The sequence below is a fragment of the Pongo pygmaeus genome, chromosome 22 (assembly GCF_028885625.2).
Source record: "Pongo pygmaeus isolate AG05252 chromosome 22, NHGRI_mPonPyg2-v2.0_pri, whole genome shotgun sequence".
NCBI classification, from domain to species: Eukaryota; Metazoa; Chordata; class Mammalia; order Primates; family Hominidae; genus Pongo; species Pongo pygmaeus.
The window spans coordinates 49,645,993-49,664,449 of record NC_072395.2 but is presented as its reverse complement, the minus strand read 5'-3'; the positions used below and the strand labels follow the sequence as shown (position 1 = coordinate 49,664,449).

At 45.9% G+C, this 18,457-nt stretch overlaps 1 protein-coding gene across 9 annotated transcripts in view; it reads left to right on the top strand.

Annotated features, from left to right (window-relative positions):
• The window catches only part of HLCS (holocarboxylase synthetase), a 241,579-nt gene extending 223,805 nt beyond the window's left edge, over positions 1 to 17,774 (top strand). For 7 of the 9 annotated variants that reach the window (XM_063659663.1, XM_063659661.1, XM_063659658.1 and 4 more), the window contains 5 exons: positions 1,630 to 1,697; positions 3,694 to 3,887; positions 9,010 to 9,124; positions 12,087 to 12,300; positions 14,422 to 17,774. In XM_063659663.1, the coding sequence (XP_063515733.1) occupies positions 1,630 to 1,697; positions 3,694 to 3,887; positions 9,010 to 9,124; positions 12,087 to 12,300; positions 14,422 to 14,593 (763 nt within the window). In that variant the 3' untranslated portion in view covers positions 14,594 to 17,774. The remainder of the gene's footprint in view (positions 1 to 1,629; positions 1,698 to 3,693; positions 3,888 to 9,009; positions 9,125 to 12,086; positions 12,301 to 14,421) is intronic. The other 2 variants (XM_063659665.1, XM_054468592.2) reach the window with 1 other exon arrangement.
• Positions 17,775 to 18,457: the final 683 nt, after the last annotated feature.

Here is an 18,457-nt window from a genome sequence, read left to right as displayed (position 1 = left end):
GCTGGACCCTCTAGAAAACAGAGGTCCCTGAAAGACAATGTTAACTCCCTGCACAGACAAAGACTCCTTCTTAGATTTTCTGCTGGTCCAACACAAGAAAAGGACGCTTTCTTCTTGGACCCAGTGGCGTACAGCACACTCGATCTCAATGAGTTATTCATGGTGTCCAAGAGAAATACTTCTGAGCTGTATTTCATGTGAGATGGAGTGGGCCTGGCACATGGGCGGCGAGGCCGGCCTGCTCGCTGAGCGCGTCCTGTGCCTGTTCCAGCAGCCGTGTGGGAAGACAGCTATCTCACCAGCTGAGCCCCTGCCCTGTGTGTCCTGAGGTCTTCTTAACACGTGAAGGGTCTTCTGGGCTCCTCCTGTCCTAACTGAGGTCTGCATGCGCCGTCACATGGAGCTCTGTGAGCCATTGGTGCGCAGCAGACACTGTGTTGTTTCTCTCTGCTTTTAAGTATTTTTCTTCTCTTACCAAGTTCCAGCCATTTGTAAAGTTCCACCCAGTTTCTGTAGCTGGGAGGGGAGGATGATAAGCTTCTCAGAGCGTGGTCTTTCTTTAGCACTCCTTTGTCCTCAGCAGGGCCACTGTGGAAGCCTGGAGACTTATTATTAGAAACTTTATGTTATTACAAAATGCCATCCCTTCCGCATCCCTGTCCTGGCCGCTCCCCTCCTTCCAAAAAAGAAAAGAAAAGAAAAAAATCAAAGAGGCCCTCTCATCTGCACTGACAAAGTGGCCAAACCTGATCTTTGCTCTGTTGATGAAGCCTACCTCAAACTGCGCCTGCGCAGCACCTGATCGGCAATTCCCAGGCATGTAGAGAGGAACTGTCCTACCACGGGGTTAAAATAGGGAGAGCGCAGCTTGCAGGAAGTTCTCAGAGTGGGGGTTTTTGTGTGATTTTTTTTTCTTTCCTTTTTTTGAAAAAAAGTTAATATCGACTCATCTGGTGGGGATGTAATGCACTTTTCTACCTATCCCCCAAAGGAAAGTTTGTATTCTTTTCAATGAAACCATTTTAAAAGCAGGACTGAAGCTGAAAACGATGCAGAGTTCTCCTGCGTCCTCAGAAGGTGTGGATTTATTTACCATAGTTAAATCATAATTAGTTCTCAGGGGATAGTGTGTCTTTTAAACGGCTTTATTGCCACCATATTGGTTTTCTGAATAATCAGAAACTTCTGTTATGATTGTGTTCTAGTGTTCGAACAGAAATGCACCCTAAGTAGGAACAAATGTCAGGAATTGCTAGTTGTCACTTGAAGAAGGTACATACATTGGGGGTGGGGGGAGAAAGAACTTGGCAGGATATTCTGATGAAATAGAATCTAACCAAGTCTTAAATAAATCGAGTAACGGCTCAGGCAGGTACACACGCCCCCTCCCATGCTCTTTTTTGATGTTAAAAGGTGCTTTCTTCATCTCTTTCATTCTCACGACCCAGGTTAGAAAGGAGGGTGATATCCCTCCTGGCTCCACATTCCTGAAGGCCAGTGGAACCAAAGTTGGCCCTTCCGTGGCCACACACCCTCAGATGCATGCAAACCCTGTCCCTCCTGTGTGAGCCGTTGGTGCCGCGTGTGTGACCATGTCTGGCCTAACCAGTCTTTCCCCCTCTTCTGCAGGCTGATGTTTCAGACACCGCAGGAAATGGGCTTAATAGCGATCGCGGCCCGGCAGACCGAGGGCAAAGGTCAGTCATCTTTTGTGATCATTGCTGTTACTTCTGTTTTCTAAACTCTGCAACTCTTGTGGCCCAGGAGCCCATTGAATGTGTGTGCTGATCATCTGGGGGACTCAAGTTAGTAGTTTCTGTTTTCATAACTGCCTGGAATGGAGGAAGAGGAAAAGGGAAGCAGTGATCAGAAGGTTCACCCTTAGTAGAACTACAGCATTCTGTCAAATCATAATGCTTATGAATCACTGGACATTTGCCTGTGATGGTAAATGTGACCTACATGAATTCTGGGCTTTGCAATATGGGGATCATCACTGTGCTCTAGAGACATTTATTTTCCTGAAGGTTCTCCATAAGGAGCCTTCTGTGTCTGTACTGAGCATCACATGGGAGGCCTTTTGCATGCCAGTACTCACCCCAGCTGGCCCTGGGCTTGCATGTACGTGGTGGGCTCTGCATCAGTGCCCATTCACACAGTGACCACAGAGAAGCAGAGCGCTGCCCAGGGCTCCACCACCTGCAGATCCCGGAGGCAAGAGCCCACATCCTCCCAGACCCATCTGGGGTCTGACCCTGTACAGGGGCTGCTCCATGGAGCTCGGCCCCTCCCTGCCCCAGCCAGTGCCAGGCTCACCCACATGTGTTTCTCAGTCTCACAGCCTCTTACGACTTTTTCGTTAAGAACTAAAGAAACAAGAAATCTGCTGTTCTCCACTTCTTTCTCCTGAACATGTCTTTCAAACATAATTCAAATGGAAAAAAAAATGTTTTTGTCAAAAGCTATGGATCTCAATATGTGGATTTTTTTTTTTTTTAAAAAAAGGCATTCAAGAAGAACTTTGATGAACTCTACCTCTCATTTGGATTCTTCTATTTTTCTAACTTCAATTTTAAGAAAAGTAGGCCAGGCACAGTGGCTCATGCCTATAATCCCAGCACTTTGAGAGGCCAAGGCAGAAGATCACTTGAGCCCAGGAGTTCAAGACCAGCTGGGACAACTTAGCAAGACCCATCTCTTAAAAAAATACAAAAATCGGCCGGGCATGGTGATATTCACCTGTAGTCCCAACTACTTGGGAGCCTGAGGTGGGAGCATCACTTGAGCCCAGTGAGCTGTAATCGTGCCACTGCATTCCAGCCTAGGCAACAGAGCAAGACCCTGTCTCAAAAAAAAAAAGGAAGAAAGAAAGAAAGTAAAGAAAAATAACAACTCAGTTAATATCAGGAATCCCTTTTTAAACAGCTTTATTGAAATATAATTCCTCCATTTAAAGTGTGGCTGGGCGTGGTGGCTCATGCCTGTAATCCCAACACTTTGGGAGGCCGAGGTGGGCAGATAACTTGAAGTCAGGAGTTCAAGACCAGCCTGACCAACATGGTGAAACCCTGTCTCTACTAAAAATACAAAACTTACCTGGGAATGGTGGCGGGCACCTTAATCCCAGTTACTTGGGAGGCTGAGGCAGGAGAATCACTTGAACCCAGGAGGCAGAGGTTGCAGTGAGCTGAGATCACATGCACTGCACTCCAACCTGGGTGGCATAGTGAGACTCCATCTTAAAAAAAATAATAAAAATAAATAAATAAAGTATACAGTTCTGTGGCTCTTATTTAATGGCATATTTGCTGGGCTGAGCAACCATTGCCACAATAGGAATTGCTTCTAAACAGTGGCTTCCAGGACCTCTCATGGATCAGTATAGATTCAGTTCAGTTTCCCAATGTCTGTGTTTGCCTTCATGACCATATGGTGGGAATTAAACCTATAGTCATGTTCAGACGCTGTAAGACTGAGTCATCAAGGCACAAATGACATGCTCACAGAAGCAGAACATTATGCTAATTATTGGAAACTTTTTCAGCAACAGAGCTTCAGATTTTAAAAAGCTTTTCTTTTATTAAGCCCAGAATATAATAAGCATTGTAATACAATAAGTATTGTAATAAGTCCAGGTTTATTTGAGTGTGTGGCCCTGGCATGATGTGTGTCTGTGTCTGTCCACGTGGCAAGGTAGCGTGTTTCCCACTGTGGACTGTGTTCCAGGACGGGGAGGGAATGCGTGGCTGAGCCCTGTGGGATGTGCTCTTTCTACTGTGCTCATCTCCATTCCACTGAGATCCCAGCTGGGACAGAGGATCCCGTTTGTCCAGCATCTGATGTCCGTGGCTGTCGTGGAAGCAGTGAGGTCCATTCCCGAGTATCAGGTAGGTACAGTTCCGTCTCCCTCTGTGTCCCTGGGATGCATGCAGAATCCGGCTTATTCTTGTTTGTAGCATGTGTTTGCATAATTGGTGGCTGTAGAACCTCAGCCTACCCTTTGCACAGCTGGCAGCAAAGTGCTCTCAGAGTTTTAAGAGCGCCACCAGGTGCTAATGCTGCTTCAAGCTTGCCTGAATGCATTCATTCCCCAGAACTCCCTTTCTACCCAGTTTTTCAGATTTCTCAAACAGCCTGATGAGGGCAATGCTTTAGTTTTTGTTTTTTGTTGTTGTTTGTTTATTTATTTTAATTGAGACAGGGTCTCACTCTGTCACCCAAGCTGGAGTGCAGTGGCACTATCTCGGCTCACTGCAGCCTCCACCTTCCAGTCTTAAGCAATCCTCACATCTCAGCCTCCCGAGTAGCTGGGACCATAGATGCACACCACCACGCCTGGCTATTTTGTTGTATTTTTAGTAGAGATGGGGTTTCACCATGTGGCCCAGGCTGGTCTTGAACTCCTGAGCTCAAGCAGTCTGCCCACTTCTATTTTCCAAAGTTCTGGGATTATAGGCATGAGCCACTGCACCTGGTCATGTTTACGTATTTATTTATTTTTTTGAGACAGAGTCTTACTTTGTCACCAAGCTGGAGTGCAGTGGCGCCATCTCGGCTCACTACAGTCTCCGCCTCCAGGGTTCAAGCAATTCTCCTGCCTCATCCTCCTGAGTAGCTGGGACTACAGGTGTGCACCATCACACACAGCTACTTTTTGTGTTGTTAGAGATGGGGTTTCACCATGTTGGCCAGGATGGTCTCATTCTCTTGACCTTGTGATCCGCCCGCCTCAGCCTCCCAAAATGCTGGGATTACAGGCGTGAGCCACCACGCCCAGCTGCGTGTTTGTTTTTTGATTGAAGCACTGGATGAGATTTGATTGTTGGACTGGATTGAAGTTATTCATCTGCATTTTCTGTTGAAAAGGGTTATTTGGGGACCTAAAAACCTTTTTCATTTCCTACTTCTGTTTACCAGACTCTGTGCTCTAGCAGAGCTATCCTTTGTCCACTGTTGACCACATACAATGTGCAGGTCCACTTGGGGCCATCTTCCCCCAGCTATTAGGACCTGTGTGCCTGCTTCCTTATTACTGTTGGATGTTTTGTTGTCAGTTATTAAAAAGACAAGCAACAGGGAACAATTAGCTCAGTGACCGAAGCATTTTCTTCCGTACTTGGGCTTCACTTCCCATAGCCCTCTCCCAAATGTTCCTGGAAGAATTTCATATGGGTGTAAAGAGGAGATTCCTGCCTCCCTCCCCCAGCAGCTCCTATGTCAGGCTAAAGAGAAATGATTGGATTGATTCCTGAAGCAAGATGTTAAGAGTGTGACTCTCAAAGGAGACTTGGAGGTCCTGTCATCATTTCATTGAAGAAAAGGTCCTTCTCACTGCCCCTTAAATCCCTCTGTGATGTATTCGCTGTGTATGAATTTTTGGTATTCCACAGACGTGGTTAATGCTGACGTCTCTGTTTCCTGTATTACATCACATCGCTGAAACGGACGCTTACTACCAGGCCTCCAGCATCCTTGCATATCTGATGGTTTGGGGGCATCACACCATTACAGGGCTTCAGGTGCCTTGGCCTTTAGCACCTGAGCTGTGCATTCTGTCTAGCAGGAAGCAATCAAAATAGAAAGTCCTGGCCGGGCGCAGTGGCTCATGCCTGTAATCCCAGCACTTTGGGAGGTTGAGGAGGGCAGGAGTTCAAGACCAGCCTGGCCAACATGGTGAAACCCCATCTCTACTAAAAACACAAAAAGTAGCCAGGCATGGTGATGGGTGCCTATAATCTCAGCTACTCGGGAGGCTGAGGCACAAGAATCACTTGAACTCGGGAGGCAGAGGTTGCGGTGAGCCGAGATTGTGCCATTGCACTCCAGCCTGGACGACAGAGTGAGACTCGTATCAAAGAAAGAAAGAAAGTCCTGTAATGGGAGAAATTACCTTTAGCAACAAGTTAGTCTTAGGAAAATAAGTAAAACAGACACTAAGCTGAGAACATTAAATGAGTCTGTTTGGTCTGTTTAGCGTTTTCATGGCTTTGACTTTGACCTTGGAGCCCCACTAGTTCCCTTAGCGAGCATTCTTTGAGGGCCTGCTGTGCTCAGGGGCTGCGTGCGCCAGACGCTGGAAGCCAGGATGCAAGTGGGAAGCTTGCCTTCAACGGTGAACGGGGTTGGGGGAGTTTGTGTTCCCGTTCTCCTTAAGAAGCTTGTACCAATGTTCTTTCCCTCTTCTGCAGTCAGCCGCCCAGCCTCACCTGTGTGATGGGACATTTGATTTTGAATTGGGTTTCTTTTTTAACATAGTCAAGTTAGCCGACACAATGCAACTACTTTGATTGAAATAGGCCCCTGTTGTTTGGATTTCACTTTTTGTGTGGCCTTCACTAGGACCACATCTGGTCCCTAACCAGATGTCACCGTCAGCACACAAATCATGACCACCCTCTCCAGACCCAAGGCGGCCTCGCTGGGACGCAGGCATTCCTTCCGGAACTCGCCTTGGGCCACCCATTCTTGCTTCTGCTCTTTCTTCTGTCCATGAAGTCCCCCTGGGCCCTGCACCCTCTCTCCACCCACACACCCCTGCCCCTGCTCTCTTCTCTGCTTCTTAAAATTCTGTTCATCCTTAAGGCCCAGCTCCAGTGCCATTCTCAGACCCTCCAGCTACTTCCAGCTCTTTCCTCCAGCACTGTCCAGCACTTGCCGTGTTGAAGCCTCTTTTATGGTATCCACCACGTGTGGCTTTGAAGAGGAGTGATGTGTGCACCTGTTCCGTCTCCCATGATGTTAACAGCTCTTCGAAAGCAGGATTTGTTTCATTTTGGTCTTTTTTTATGTGGGAGGATCCCAGCAGCTGTTGGAATAAATGATTGAGAAAATGAAAAATAAGCACACAACCCTCCTCTTCATCTGGAAATGCTGGTCCTGTTTACCTGTGTGAGAACCCAGAGTTTCATGAGCTGCTTCATGAGCCGATGAGATCTGAAGCCATGAAGGCGAGCTGGAGCCCAAGTGCAGGGCCCGCCCAGGCACCAGCTGCCACACACGTGGCGGAGGAGCTTGACAGCTCTGGGAACTCTGCAGGTGTCCTCCCGCCGGCGAGGCAGGGGCTCATTCCCCTTGCAGGGGCAAGAAAGGGGCAGAAAAGGGAACTGGGGGCAGTGATGAAGAGCAAAGCCTCCTAGGCACAGGTTTCCTAGAGGAGACTTTCTCAGCCTGGCGCTATTGATATGTGGGCCCTGGCATGTTTGTCGTGGGGATGTCCTGTGCCTTAAAGGATGTGTGTCAGCATTGCGGCCTCTACTCTCTAGATGCCAGTAGCACTCCCTCAGGCTGTGACAACCAGGGAAGTCTCCCAGTATCGCCAAATCCACCCCTCCCACTGAGAACCCCCGTTCGAGAGAGAAAAGAAATGTGAAGCTGTTGATCAGCTCCGGATCATTGCGCACCCCACATGCTTGGTTTACTTAGACTTTTTGTTCTCCTGTGCTCCTATTCCTGTATTTTTTCTCTCAGCCTAAACTACTGTTTTAGGGCAGATGAGCTTCCAATATGCTCTAACGGGCCGAAGTCAAAAGAGGGCCTGTTGGAAGGAGGAAGGGATTTCATGGAAGCAACAGTCCGCGTAGCATAGGATTCCTCACCCAGGCCTGGTGGCAGAAAGGTTTGAATTTCAGCTCCGTGGCTTTCAAGTGCTTTAACCTCAGGCAAGCCACATAATTTCTCTAAGCTTCCGTTTCTCCCTCTGCTCCCTAGGGATGCACTAGCACCAACACATGGGCTGGGTGTAAGTAACACGTAGACTAATGCTGAGAAGGCGCTTGGCGCCATGCCTGGCCTGCGACGTGGAAGACCAGCCCCATGGCCCTTGGAGGCCATCAGCTACTCTCTGCTCCCTTAGCTTTATTTTGCTGAATGTTCTCTTCCAGCCTTGCATCTCCAGACAGGCTTCCTTTACCCACACATGGCACAGCCTGGCTGCCAGCCCCAGGTCTAAAAGACCTGATGGTTCTGACACCCACTCAGCTAGCCCAGTCTCTGTATCCCAACTTCAGAGTCACAGTGGATAGGCAGAGGCCTGGGTGGCCTTGTTCAAGACACTGTCCGGTCTTGGTCCATTCTGTAAGCTGATGACAGGGAGAGCCCCCCAGGCCACACCATTCAAGATGCAGAGGGAATAGGCCACATGACAAGTCCAGTTCCATTACCCAAGACGACCATTAGCAGTTCTGCGAGGCTTTCGCTAAGGTGAATTTCTCCTCTGCGTCTTCACAGCATTCTTTTTTTTTTTGAGACAGAGTCTTGCCCTGTCACCTGGGCTGGAGTGCAGTGGCGCGATCTCGGCTTACTACAACCTCCGCCTCCCGGGTTCACGTAATTCTCCTGCCTCAGCCTCTCAAGTAGCTGGGATTACAGGTGCACACCACCACACCCGGCTAATTTTTTGTATTTTTAGTAGAGATGGGGTTTCACTATGCTGGCCAGACTGGTCTCGAACTCCTGACCTTGTGATCCGCCTGCCTCAGCCTCCCAAAGTGCTAGGATTACAGGCGTGAGCCACCGTGCCTGGCCACTGTCTGCTACTTAAGACATTTCTACCTGCCTTTTGTGACCTTGGTTAATTCAGGGCCATCTTTGTCTCTCAAGCATGGGTTCCTGAAGGGAGACGCACCCTGAGATTACTATTCTCTCCCCACCCTCTGGCCCTAGCACGTTAGTTAGCTACTCCATGGTGGCGGTGGTGGTGGATACTGACATAATGAACTTCATTTACAAGGTAGGCATCTTCAGAAAGGGTTTTGATGATGAGAAACAGTGCTGGGGGATGGGGAAGAATGCTGGGGTTTATGTCAACTGTGTTCTTCAGGGCTTTTACCTCCTGGCCCCAAGAGGCACTTCAATATCGGATTGTCCCAAAGAAGTGATTAGCTGTCGGAAAAAGAGGAGAGGACGAGGCCCATGTTACCTTGGTTTCTGCTTATCTTCCGTTAGCTCAGTGACTTGCCTGGGCCCCTTGCGTCCTGTGACGGCTTAATTAATGTGCAGATTTCCCTTTAGGATATCAACTTACGAGTGAAGTGGCCCAACGATATTTATTACAGTGACCTCATGAAGATCGGCGGAGTTCTGGTTAACTCAACACTCATGGGAGAAACATTTTATATACTTATTGGTAAGTTTCAAAAACCTTTCCCCCAGCATTTTTAGATTAATAAAACAATAAAAATAAAAACGGTTTATGCATGCCTACATTGGCAGGAGCAGATTATCATATGAGATTACTTTGAGTCTTGTAGTTTTGGAGCAGGGTATAGATGCAGAGAGATTGGTCGAAAGCACTTCACAGGGTTTAGCATTTTCTGTGTGTGACCACGGGAACCACCAAAGTGGTATCATATCAAACAGGTATGTTCTTACATCCTTCCACACTCCTGCTACTCATTGAATTTGAAATGGCGAAAATAAACATTTAACGTTCTATTCTGTAATAAGAAAAAGCAAAGTTAATTTCTTAAATAGTTCTCCTGATGTCTTGCATTCTTATCGTGACCTTGCCGGGCCATGAAAGAGTTGGCAGAAGAAGCTCCATGCTGGTCAAGGCGGGGTAAAGAATCCCTGTTTCACCTTAGTACATCCAAATCAGGCAAGAAGATGGATTCAGAGGCAATCTCAGAAGTCCTTAGGTTCCTGGCCGTCCAGTCATCAGCCTCACTCTGTGGCAGTAGAACCTAATCTGTGTTCAGAAACCAGCCATGGTCAAAAAACATGTAACCATGTGTTTCAAGTGCCAACCAGGGAGTACAAGCCCTGTGTTACCAGCTCTGCCACCAAGGGGCAATATTATTCTGGGCAAGCTACTTCATACCCTTAAAGCTCCATTTCCTATCTTTGTTTGTTGTTGTTGTTTTTGAGATGGAGTCCAGCACTATTGCCCGGGCTGGAATGCAGTGGTGCAATCTCGGCTCACTGCAACCTCTGCCTCCCAGGTTCAAGCGATTCTCCTTGCCTCAGCCTCCCAAGTAGCTGGGAGTACAGGGGCCTGCCACCACACCCAGCTAATTTTTTTGTATTTTTAGTAGAGACAGGGTTTCACTATGTTGGCCAGGCTGGTCTCAAACTCCTGAACTCATGATCCGCCCGCCTCGGCCTCCCAAAGTGCTGGGATTACAGACGTGAGCCACTGTGCCCAGCCTCCCCCATTTCCTATCTTTAAGTGAGTAATTGCAGTCGATGCAGAGATTCCTAGGTAGGGGCCACAAGGAGGCTCATGGATGACTTCAGGGAGCTAACAAATGTTATCAGCATGGGGTAAGCGAAGGCCAGACGTAGTGGCTTGAGCTCATAATCCCAGCTACTTGCAAGACTGAGGCAGGTAGATCACTTGAGCCCAGGAGTTCAAGGCTACAGTGAGCTGTGATTGAGCCACTCCACTCTATTCTGGATGACAGAGTGAGACCCTGTCTCAAAAATAAAACATAAAAAATAGGCCGGGTGCGGTGGCTCAATGCCTGTAATCCCAGCACTTCGGGAGCCTGAGGTGAGTGGATTGCTTGGGTCCAGGAGTTCGAGACCAGCCTGAGTGACATGGCGAAACCCTGTCTCCACTAAAAATACAAAAAATTAGCTGGGCATGGTGGTGCCTGCCTGTAGTCCTAGCTACTCAGGAGGCTGAGATGGGAAAGTCACCTGAGCTCAGGAGGTTGAGGCTGCGGTGCGCTATGATGGCTCCACTGCACTCCAGTCTGGGCAACTGGAGTGAGACCCTGTCTCAAAAAAATAAATAAATAAAAATGAAAAATAAAGTAGGGGAATGAAACATTTTCCTATGGTGAGAACCCATAGTTTTTATTGAATTCTGAAGGCCATGGGATGGGGTCTCTGATTTTGGGGATTCAGAGCAGCCAGCAGGGTGCTCACTGGTCCTTAGAAGGACATAGCCTAAGTCGCCAGTAGTCAGTGTTGCTATTCATCCTAGGAATTCCCGTTTTCTGAACATGGGAGAATTTTCAGTGCTATATAGCACTTAATTTAATGCCTTATGAACGTTCAGTAGGCGCTTCAGATACTGTACATATTGAATGAATGAATACATGAACAACTGCAAGTTCTGCCCCTGTTGCTGTAGTTACTTGTTTTTTTCCAGAGATAATTGACAATTGCTTTGTATTTTAATAGCCAGTATATTGTTTTAAAATCTGAGACCAGTCAATCCTTCCCTTCACACTGGAAATGGCAGGACACTTGCCGAGAATGCTGTTGTTACAAATGGCATTGTTCTGCCTGTGGCGAATGTTTTGGGGAGTTTTTTTTCTTAGAGTCACTGAAAACATGGTAGTTTTCTTACTGCTTAGCTTTTGCAGTATTTCATTTCTTACTGAAGACCTCTTGCAGGCCGATTCAGGGCCCTGCTGAACACTGAAGTTCAGCTTTTCTGAAGACACCGCCCTCTCCCTGGAGAGGATAGTGGTTTTAAGTAACTGCACAGATAAGCCTATTCAGACACCATCCCTGGTAACTCTCATGAAGCCTTGGTTTAGGACCCTGCAAAAAGCCACTGAACATGAGTCGGTGTCTTGCCAACAGCGTAACCTTAGCACCAAAGACTTCCAAGAATAAAGTATTAAAAGATGCCTTCTAGGGTTATGCCATGACCAAGGTTTGAAATCTCTGAATCCAGAGTTCACTTCCCAAGTCCTGAATAAAACTCTGTTTTCAAGCATGGGATCTGTTATTCAAGCAGGAGAAGAAACCAGAGATTTTATTCTCTATTGGACTCAGTGCAGAGATACAATGCTTGGTAGACCACTTATTTCAGAGGCAACACTGATACGTTTTGTCCCATATTTAATAGCTTCTATTGAATTAAATAGAATCAAATGTGGCTTTCTTTTTTCCCACCTTCTTATTTGCAGTAAGGTTGAGATGGTTTTAGCTTGAACAAGAATAATAAAAGGACAAAAAGGAAGATGGACAAAAATACATGTCACTCTTCAAGTGGTTAGAGACACAAAATCTGAAATGAGGACAAGGAAGGAGGAAGTTGACAGTCAAGACTATAACTTTTTCCAGGTGGCAGAGAGGAATGTGTGATGCCATCAACAGGCTGAGCTGCTCAATTGTTTGTTTTTGTCCAGGCTGTGGATTTAATGTGACTAACAGTAACCCTACCATCTGCATCAACGACCTCGTCACAGAATACAATAAGCAACACAAGGCAGAACTGAAGCCCTTAAGAGCAGATTATCTCATCGCCAGAGTTGTGACTGTGCTGGAGAAACTGATCGAAGAGTTTCAGGACAAAGGGCCCAACAGCGTCCTTCCCCTTTATTACCGATACTGGGTCCACAGGTCAGTGCTGGCTCATCTTCATTCTTTTCAACTCCTTTATTAGTATCTTAGTAGTTCTGTATCTTTTTTTTTTTTTTTTTTTTGAGACTGTCGCCCAGGCTGGAGTGCAGTGGCACGATCTTGGCTCACTGCAAGCTCCGCCTCCCAGGTTCACACCATTCTCCTGCCTCAGTCTCTCGCCTCAATCTCCTGAGTAGCTGGGACTGCAGGTGCCCGCCGCCACACCCAGCTAATTTTTTGTATTTTTAGTAGAGGTGGGGTTTCACCGTGTTAGCCAGGATGGTCTCGATCTCCTGACCTCGTGATCTGCCCGCCTTGGCCTCCCAAAGTGCTGGGATTACAGATGTGACCCACCGCGCCCAGCCATAGTTCAGTATCTTAAAATGAGGGACCAAGCACTGGTCTGAATGATTATTTTCTGTGTTTCTGTTGGAAAAACTGCAGGGACACCACCTTGACCAAGTTAGCATCACCAGTAATGGAGCAAACGGGCATCTTATGCCTCCTGGTGGGATGCGATGGGAAGAACCGAAATCGTGAGAGAGTTTAACATTGGTTTAATCTGATTCTAACTGTGAGGAAACAATAGACGCATCTAAATTGTCAAACCTTCTAGGTAACAGTGGTTCTCAAAGTGAGATCCCAGGAAGCAGCCTCAGCCTCAACCAGGGGCTACTGCATCAGAAACCCCTGGGCTGGGCCCAGCACCCTGTGTCATAACAGATACTCCAGGGATTCTCATGCAGCTGAAGTCCTAGGACCACTCACTGATTTTACAACAACAGGCCTGTGCCCTGCAAAAATGTCAGTGTCTGCACACAAACAATTAGACCAAAAAAAGGTAGCAGAATTGTTTGGGATTAGAGAAGACGAAAGAGGCATGACATCTAAATGTAATGTGTGTGATCCTGGATGGAGGGAAATAGCCACAAAGGATATTAAAAGGACAGTGGGAATGACATGAACATGGACCGCTTGTATCCAGACTTTCTTGAGTGGTCATAGTTAATGCTATTATAATTTTATAGGAGGTTCTTGTTCTCAGGAGATAAAGTATTTAAGCAGAAAGTGTCACAATGTCTGCAGCTTTTAAAAAACTTTTTAAATTTTCATTTCTTTTCTATTTCTTTTTTTTTTTTTTTTTTTTAGAGAGGGTCTTGCTCTGTCACTGGAGTGCAGTGGTGCCATCATAGCTCACTACTGAAACCTTGAACTCCCGGGCTCAAATGATCCTCCTACCTCAGCCTCCCAAGTAGCTGAGACAATAGGAGTGTGCCACACAGCCTGCTAATTTAAAAAAAATTTTTTTTGTAGAGGCAGGGTCTCACTATATTGCCCAGGCTGGTCTTGAACTCCTGGCCTCAAGCACTCCTCCTATCTTGGCCTCCCGAAGTGCTAAGATTACAAGCACGCGCTACCACACCCAGCTGCGACTTATCTTCATATGATGCAGGAAAAAAAATGTGTGCTTGTGTGTGTTTATGTGTGAAGAAAGAAAGCAAATATGGAAAATATTTTCATTTGGTGTGAGAATGGAAGAGAATATGAGGTTTGTTGTACTATTCTTTCAGCTTTTCTATAGATTTGAAATTCTTCAAAATAAAAACTTGAGAAAATTCTATACTTCAAAAGCTGTTAAGAGGGACGTGACTTGAGTACATTTGGAAAATATTCAAAAGAAGTAGGATCAGGATGAGTTTCACTTGTGGCTGATGTGACCTTTGTTTTATAAGATAAAACATTGTTTGCCAACTCGGCCTATTTTCCTCCAACCTCAGCCAAAAAACCTAGAGTTGCACAGTGTTTCTTAAAAGCGCTGGGAGGTGAGGAAGTGGTTCCAACCATCACCGCAGATGACCAGAATTAGGAGGAGTGACATTGTGTGAAGAAATTTCGACTCCTTATTGAACTTGCATCCTGCTGGTTATTTGAGCAGTTCTTAAAACCATTCACCAGGGTGGAAGAGAGTCAGAGCTCAGCCCGGGCTGCCTTTTCCCTGCAGCGAGCCTCAGCCCTCTCCCCAGCACCCCCAGCCCTCTCATCATGGATTATTCTTCAGCTCATTGTCTTAAGCCATCCTGTGACACCTCCCAGTGACTGCATGCTGTTCTTCCTTTTCAGTGGCCAGCAAGTGCATCTGGGCAGCGCAGAGGGACCAAAGGTGTCTATCGTTGGCCTGGACGATTCTGGCTTCCTCCAGGTTCACCAGGAGGGCGGCGAGGTTGTGACTGTGCACCCGGACGGCAACTCCTTCGACATGCTGAGAAACCTCATCCTCCCTAAACGGCGGTGATGCCGGGCGTCCCCAAGACGGGCCTGGGCCTGCCCTTCTGACTCACCGGGCCTGGCGCCTGGGCAGCAGGCGAGGATGCCGCTGGGCTGCCTGGGGTCCGAGCCCAGTGCAGAACCGCCACTGTGAGCATTCAGCTTTCATCGCGGCCACCTGTCCGTGCCCACGCATCTGGAAATCTAATTTAGAGTTGTAGGTGAATTTTCTTTTCCTCCGATTCATTTGTTAAGTCTTTGGTTCTTTTCTGTGTTTCTGTTTTTTTTTTAGGTTTGTTTTGTTGTCGTTTTCTTTGGTGTTTGAAGAGGCTCTGGGATAGACGGTTAAGAAGTAGAAAATTTAGTTTAGGGAAAGCCCTCCCACAGGTGGGAAATTGCTCTCCCCTCTGCGGCTTTGACTTATGTTTCTTGTCAGGGGGAGCTTTTACATGGAAATGGCAATGGGAGAGTTGAGATATTTTCTTAGTAGTGCAGACCTTTACCCCTAGTCTATGAAAAAACAAACCAAAATATGCTCTTGGGCCCAGGCCGGTGGTGAGTTAGAGGTATGCTATCACTGTTTGTAAGCATCTGGGGAGGTATTGAACTATAAGAACATGCTTTGACACTTAGTCATTGTTCTGTGTTTTTATTAATGAAGAAAAGGGAAGATAGACTTCCAAGAGTTACTCTCCACCCGGTGGTGTGGCCCCATAGCGAAGTCTAAACGCCTGTAGAGACAGAGCTAACTGGTGTGGTTGCAGTGACCTTGCAGAGGAAATCAGTTAATTACTTTCACATCATTCAGTGAGTTCTCCTTTCCTAAGGAAGTTTAAATGTCCTTAGTTAGGGACTTACTTTCTTAAGTAAGTTTAAATTTACTACATATTGTGAAGAGATAAGATCAAATTCAGAATCCTTAAATGTCTGATTAGGCATCACTTGGATGAGGAGGTGGGCGATTTGGCTCTAACAGCTGGAGATGAAGGCACACTCATACCACATACAAGGGACGATTTGGAGCTTTTAAGCCAGTTTCAGATTCACTCTGAAATGTGGAGCATTCCTGCAAGACTGTGCAGCTCACAGAATATAGAAGACATGGCATTTTACTCAGAAGTCATAAGTTTTTGCCCCTCTCATTTACCTCATATTACCAAGAAAGAAAATGTTATTGATACTAAACACCATCAGTTCAGAGGGAGGATGTGTGTGTGTGTGCCCACATATGTGTGTGCGTGTGTGTGCGCGCACATAGCTTTAAAAGAAGACATTCAAAATTTGATGTGCTACAAGCCTCATGAAAGAACAAAAGAAAGGAAGCCTTTTGATATGCATTCGCTATTCCCAGATGTACGCCATGCCTTTTCCATGTCCCTCCTATCTCTATTGAACTTATGAATCATACTTGTTACTTTTCAGCTTTAAAAGGCCCATTTTTGTCCAGTTTTCTCTCTTCCTGCCAGTCCCAGCTGAAATTAGTGGAAAGAAAGTTTGATGGAGCTTTCAGCTTTGAACAAAATCCCTTCATTGTAAAGTAGCACCATCTTTATCCAGGTCTTACCCAGTCAGGCTAATTCCAGAAACTTGTGGTTTTTAGTATAAAATCTGTCTACCTTTAGCCAGGCACAGGACAGCCCTATGAAAAAATACCCAATATATATTTTTTGGAAATGAAACATTAAAAGAACTTAAAAAGTAATTTTTGGAAATGAGGCTTCAATTAGAATTATTTTTCTCAAAAACAAAACCAAAAAAAACACACAAAAAACCACTCTTCTCCAAATGCCCAAGCCTTCTTTCGAAATTAGTTAGAAACTTAAATAAAATATAAGTCCACACCATCCCCAAATTACAAAATGGACTTACCCTTGAGAGGGCATCTGCAGAATATCATCAGGGACAAAGATCTCGAGGCTAACGATGTAGGTTTCATTTCTCAGACTTTGTAATATAAGGCAAGCCCTCTCTCAGAGCTGCCATCATCACTTTTTGAATTTCTTTGGGGGTTATTTAATGAAAAACATGCTATGTTTTGTTTTAAGCTGAAGTCCTATTCTGGACATTCTGCTTTGGGAAAAAATGTTATCATTTAATTTCCTTTCTGCAAATTAAAACTAATGAAGTGTGGCCTTGTCAAAGGCTATGGAGATGTTCCGGGCATACTGCTGTGCTCTGTGCTTTCCAGCAGGCGCTCCTCCCTCGCGCAGGAGACTCAGTTGTCCTGAGAGAGATGAAGCAGCCTTGAAGCAGATGCTGCGTTTTCCATAAACCTGATTTTGCCTCACATGAACCAAAGACTCTCAAAACTCTGCTTCTATAGAATTAGCTGAATAAAGGCATTTTACTGATAGCTGTTCGTGTTAGCGAAACCTGTCTACCTGCTATACCACACTCTCCGATTTGGGCCATTTATGCACCCCGCAACCTGGGATCTCAAGGAGCTTTAAAGTCTTAATGGGAACTTGGCATTTTCCTCATGATCTTTAAAATGTGGTCACTAAACTCAGGATTGGCGTGTGCTTTAAGAATACTGGAGTAGCCCTTGTTTTAGAGGCTGTGCATTGAGTATCGACCGTATTTTGTAAAAGGCAAGATATCCTCCCTTCCAGGCTGGTAACAGGTTTCAGGGGGACTCTTGAGGAAGTGCCCCCTAAAATAGAACACAGCAATAACTGGGCTTCCTGTCCCCACCCCCACCCCAGCAGTGCTGTCTGGCACTGGGAACTCTGCTAGGGAGTGACGGAAGTAGGAAGGATTTGTGTGCGAAGGAAAATCGTGGTTGAGTTTCACTGCAGCAGGCTGGCGTCGCCTGATGTGAGAGCAAGTGGCCGACTGGGGTGCGGGTACACAGGTCGGGGGAGCACAGGCCACAGAGCGCAGCCTCTGGGGGTCCCCCAAGCCACAGCATATACAGCATGGTCGCCCCTTGCCCTGGAGTCTGGGAACAAAGAGAGGAGCCAGCCTCACCGCACTGCTTCAGATGGAAAAGGGAGGCAGGGTGGGCTTCCGTTCTCCAGATCTGTTTGCTCTTAACAGGCAGAACATGGGAGAATCCTTATTCCTTGTTAATCACTATGCATATTTGAAATAAAAGAAAGTGTAAGCCTCTGCAATTTTAACTTCTCAAAGAATCTCTGAAAAGAATCACTTTAAACCAATGCCTATAAAAAGCAAGTCTACCAAAATAAACTAAGACTTTCTATGTGGTTTGGGCTCACTCTTATTTTTACAAGTTTCATTTTTAAAAGTAGGCAACCAGTTTGGGTTACAGTATTTTTATTCATATTTAAACATATTTTTACAAAATAAATAAAGTGTTTTACATAGTAAGGAATATGTATGTATTTCCAAGTATTAAGAAGCCAGGTGTGTTTTTTTTTGACGTATTATTGACAAATGTATTCAGCGCCATACACAAGAGAAATATTATTACTCCAAAGAACGAAAGTTAACAAAACTCCAAAGCAAAAACCCTTTTAATTGAGGTGAGAAATAAATTTAATGTAACAACAGCTAGATTGCTTTTAGGATTTTTCTTTTCTTTGGTGGAAACTTCTTGACTTTTCATCTGAACAGTTTTTCCCCCCAAGATTTTAATCTTATATGTCATACTTAAGTTTAGGAACAGCTTGAATAATGCATTCTAGATAACACAAGGCCCATGATTCACTAAAATTCCAAGCTACTGTAATTTTATGGCATTTATTTGCAAATGTTCTTTGTATCTCATTTTATCTGTAGCAGCCCCCACTAGTCTACCTTAACCATCTTATAGCTCTGGCAAATTAAAACTTACGTAGACTTTATACAAGATCCATTGGCCGTATTAAACCTCCCCCACTCTTAGGGCTTAGGGCGGAAGGGACGAAGGCAGGGCTGATAGGACTTT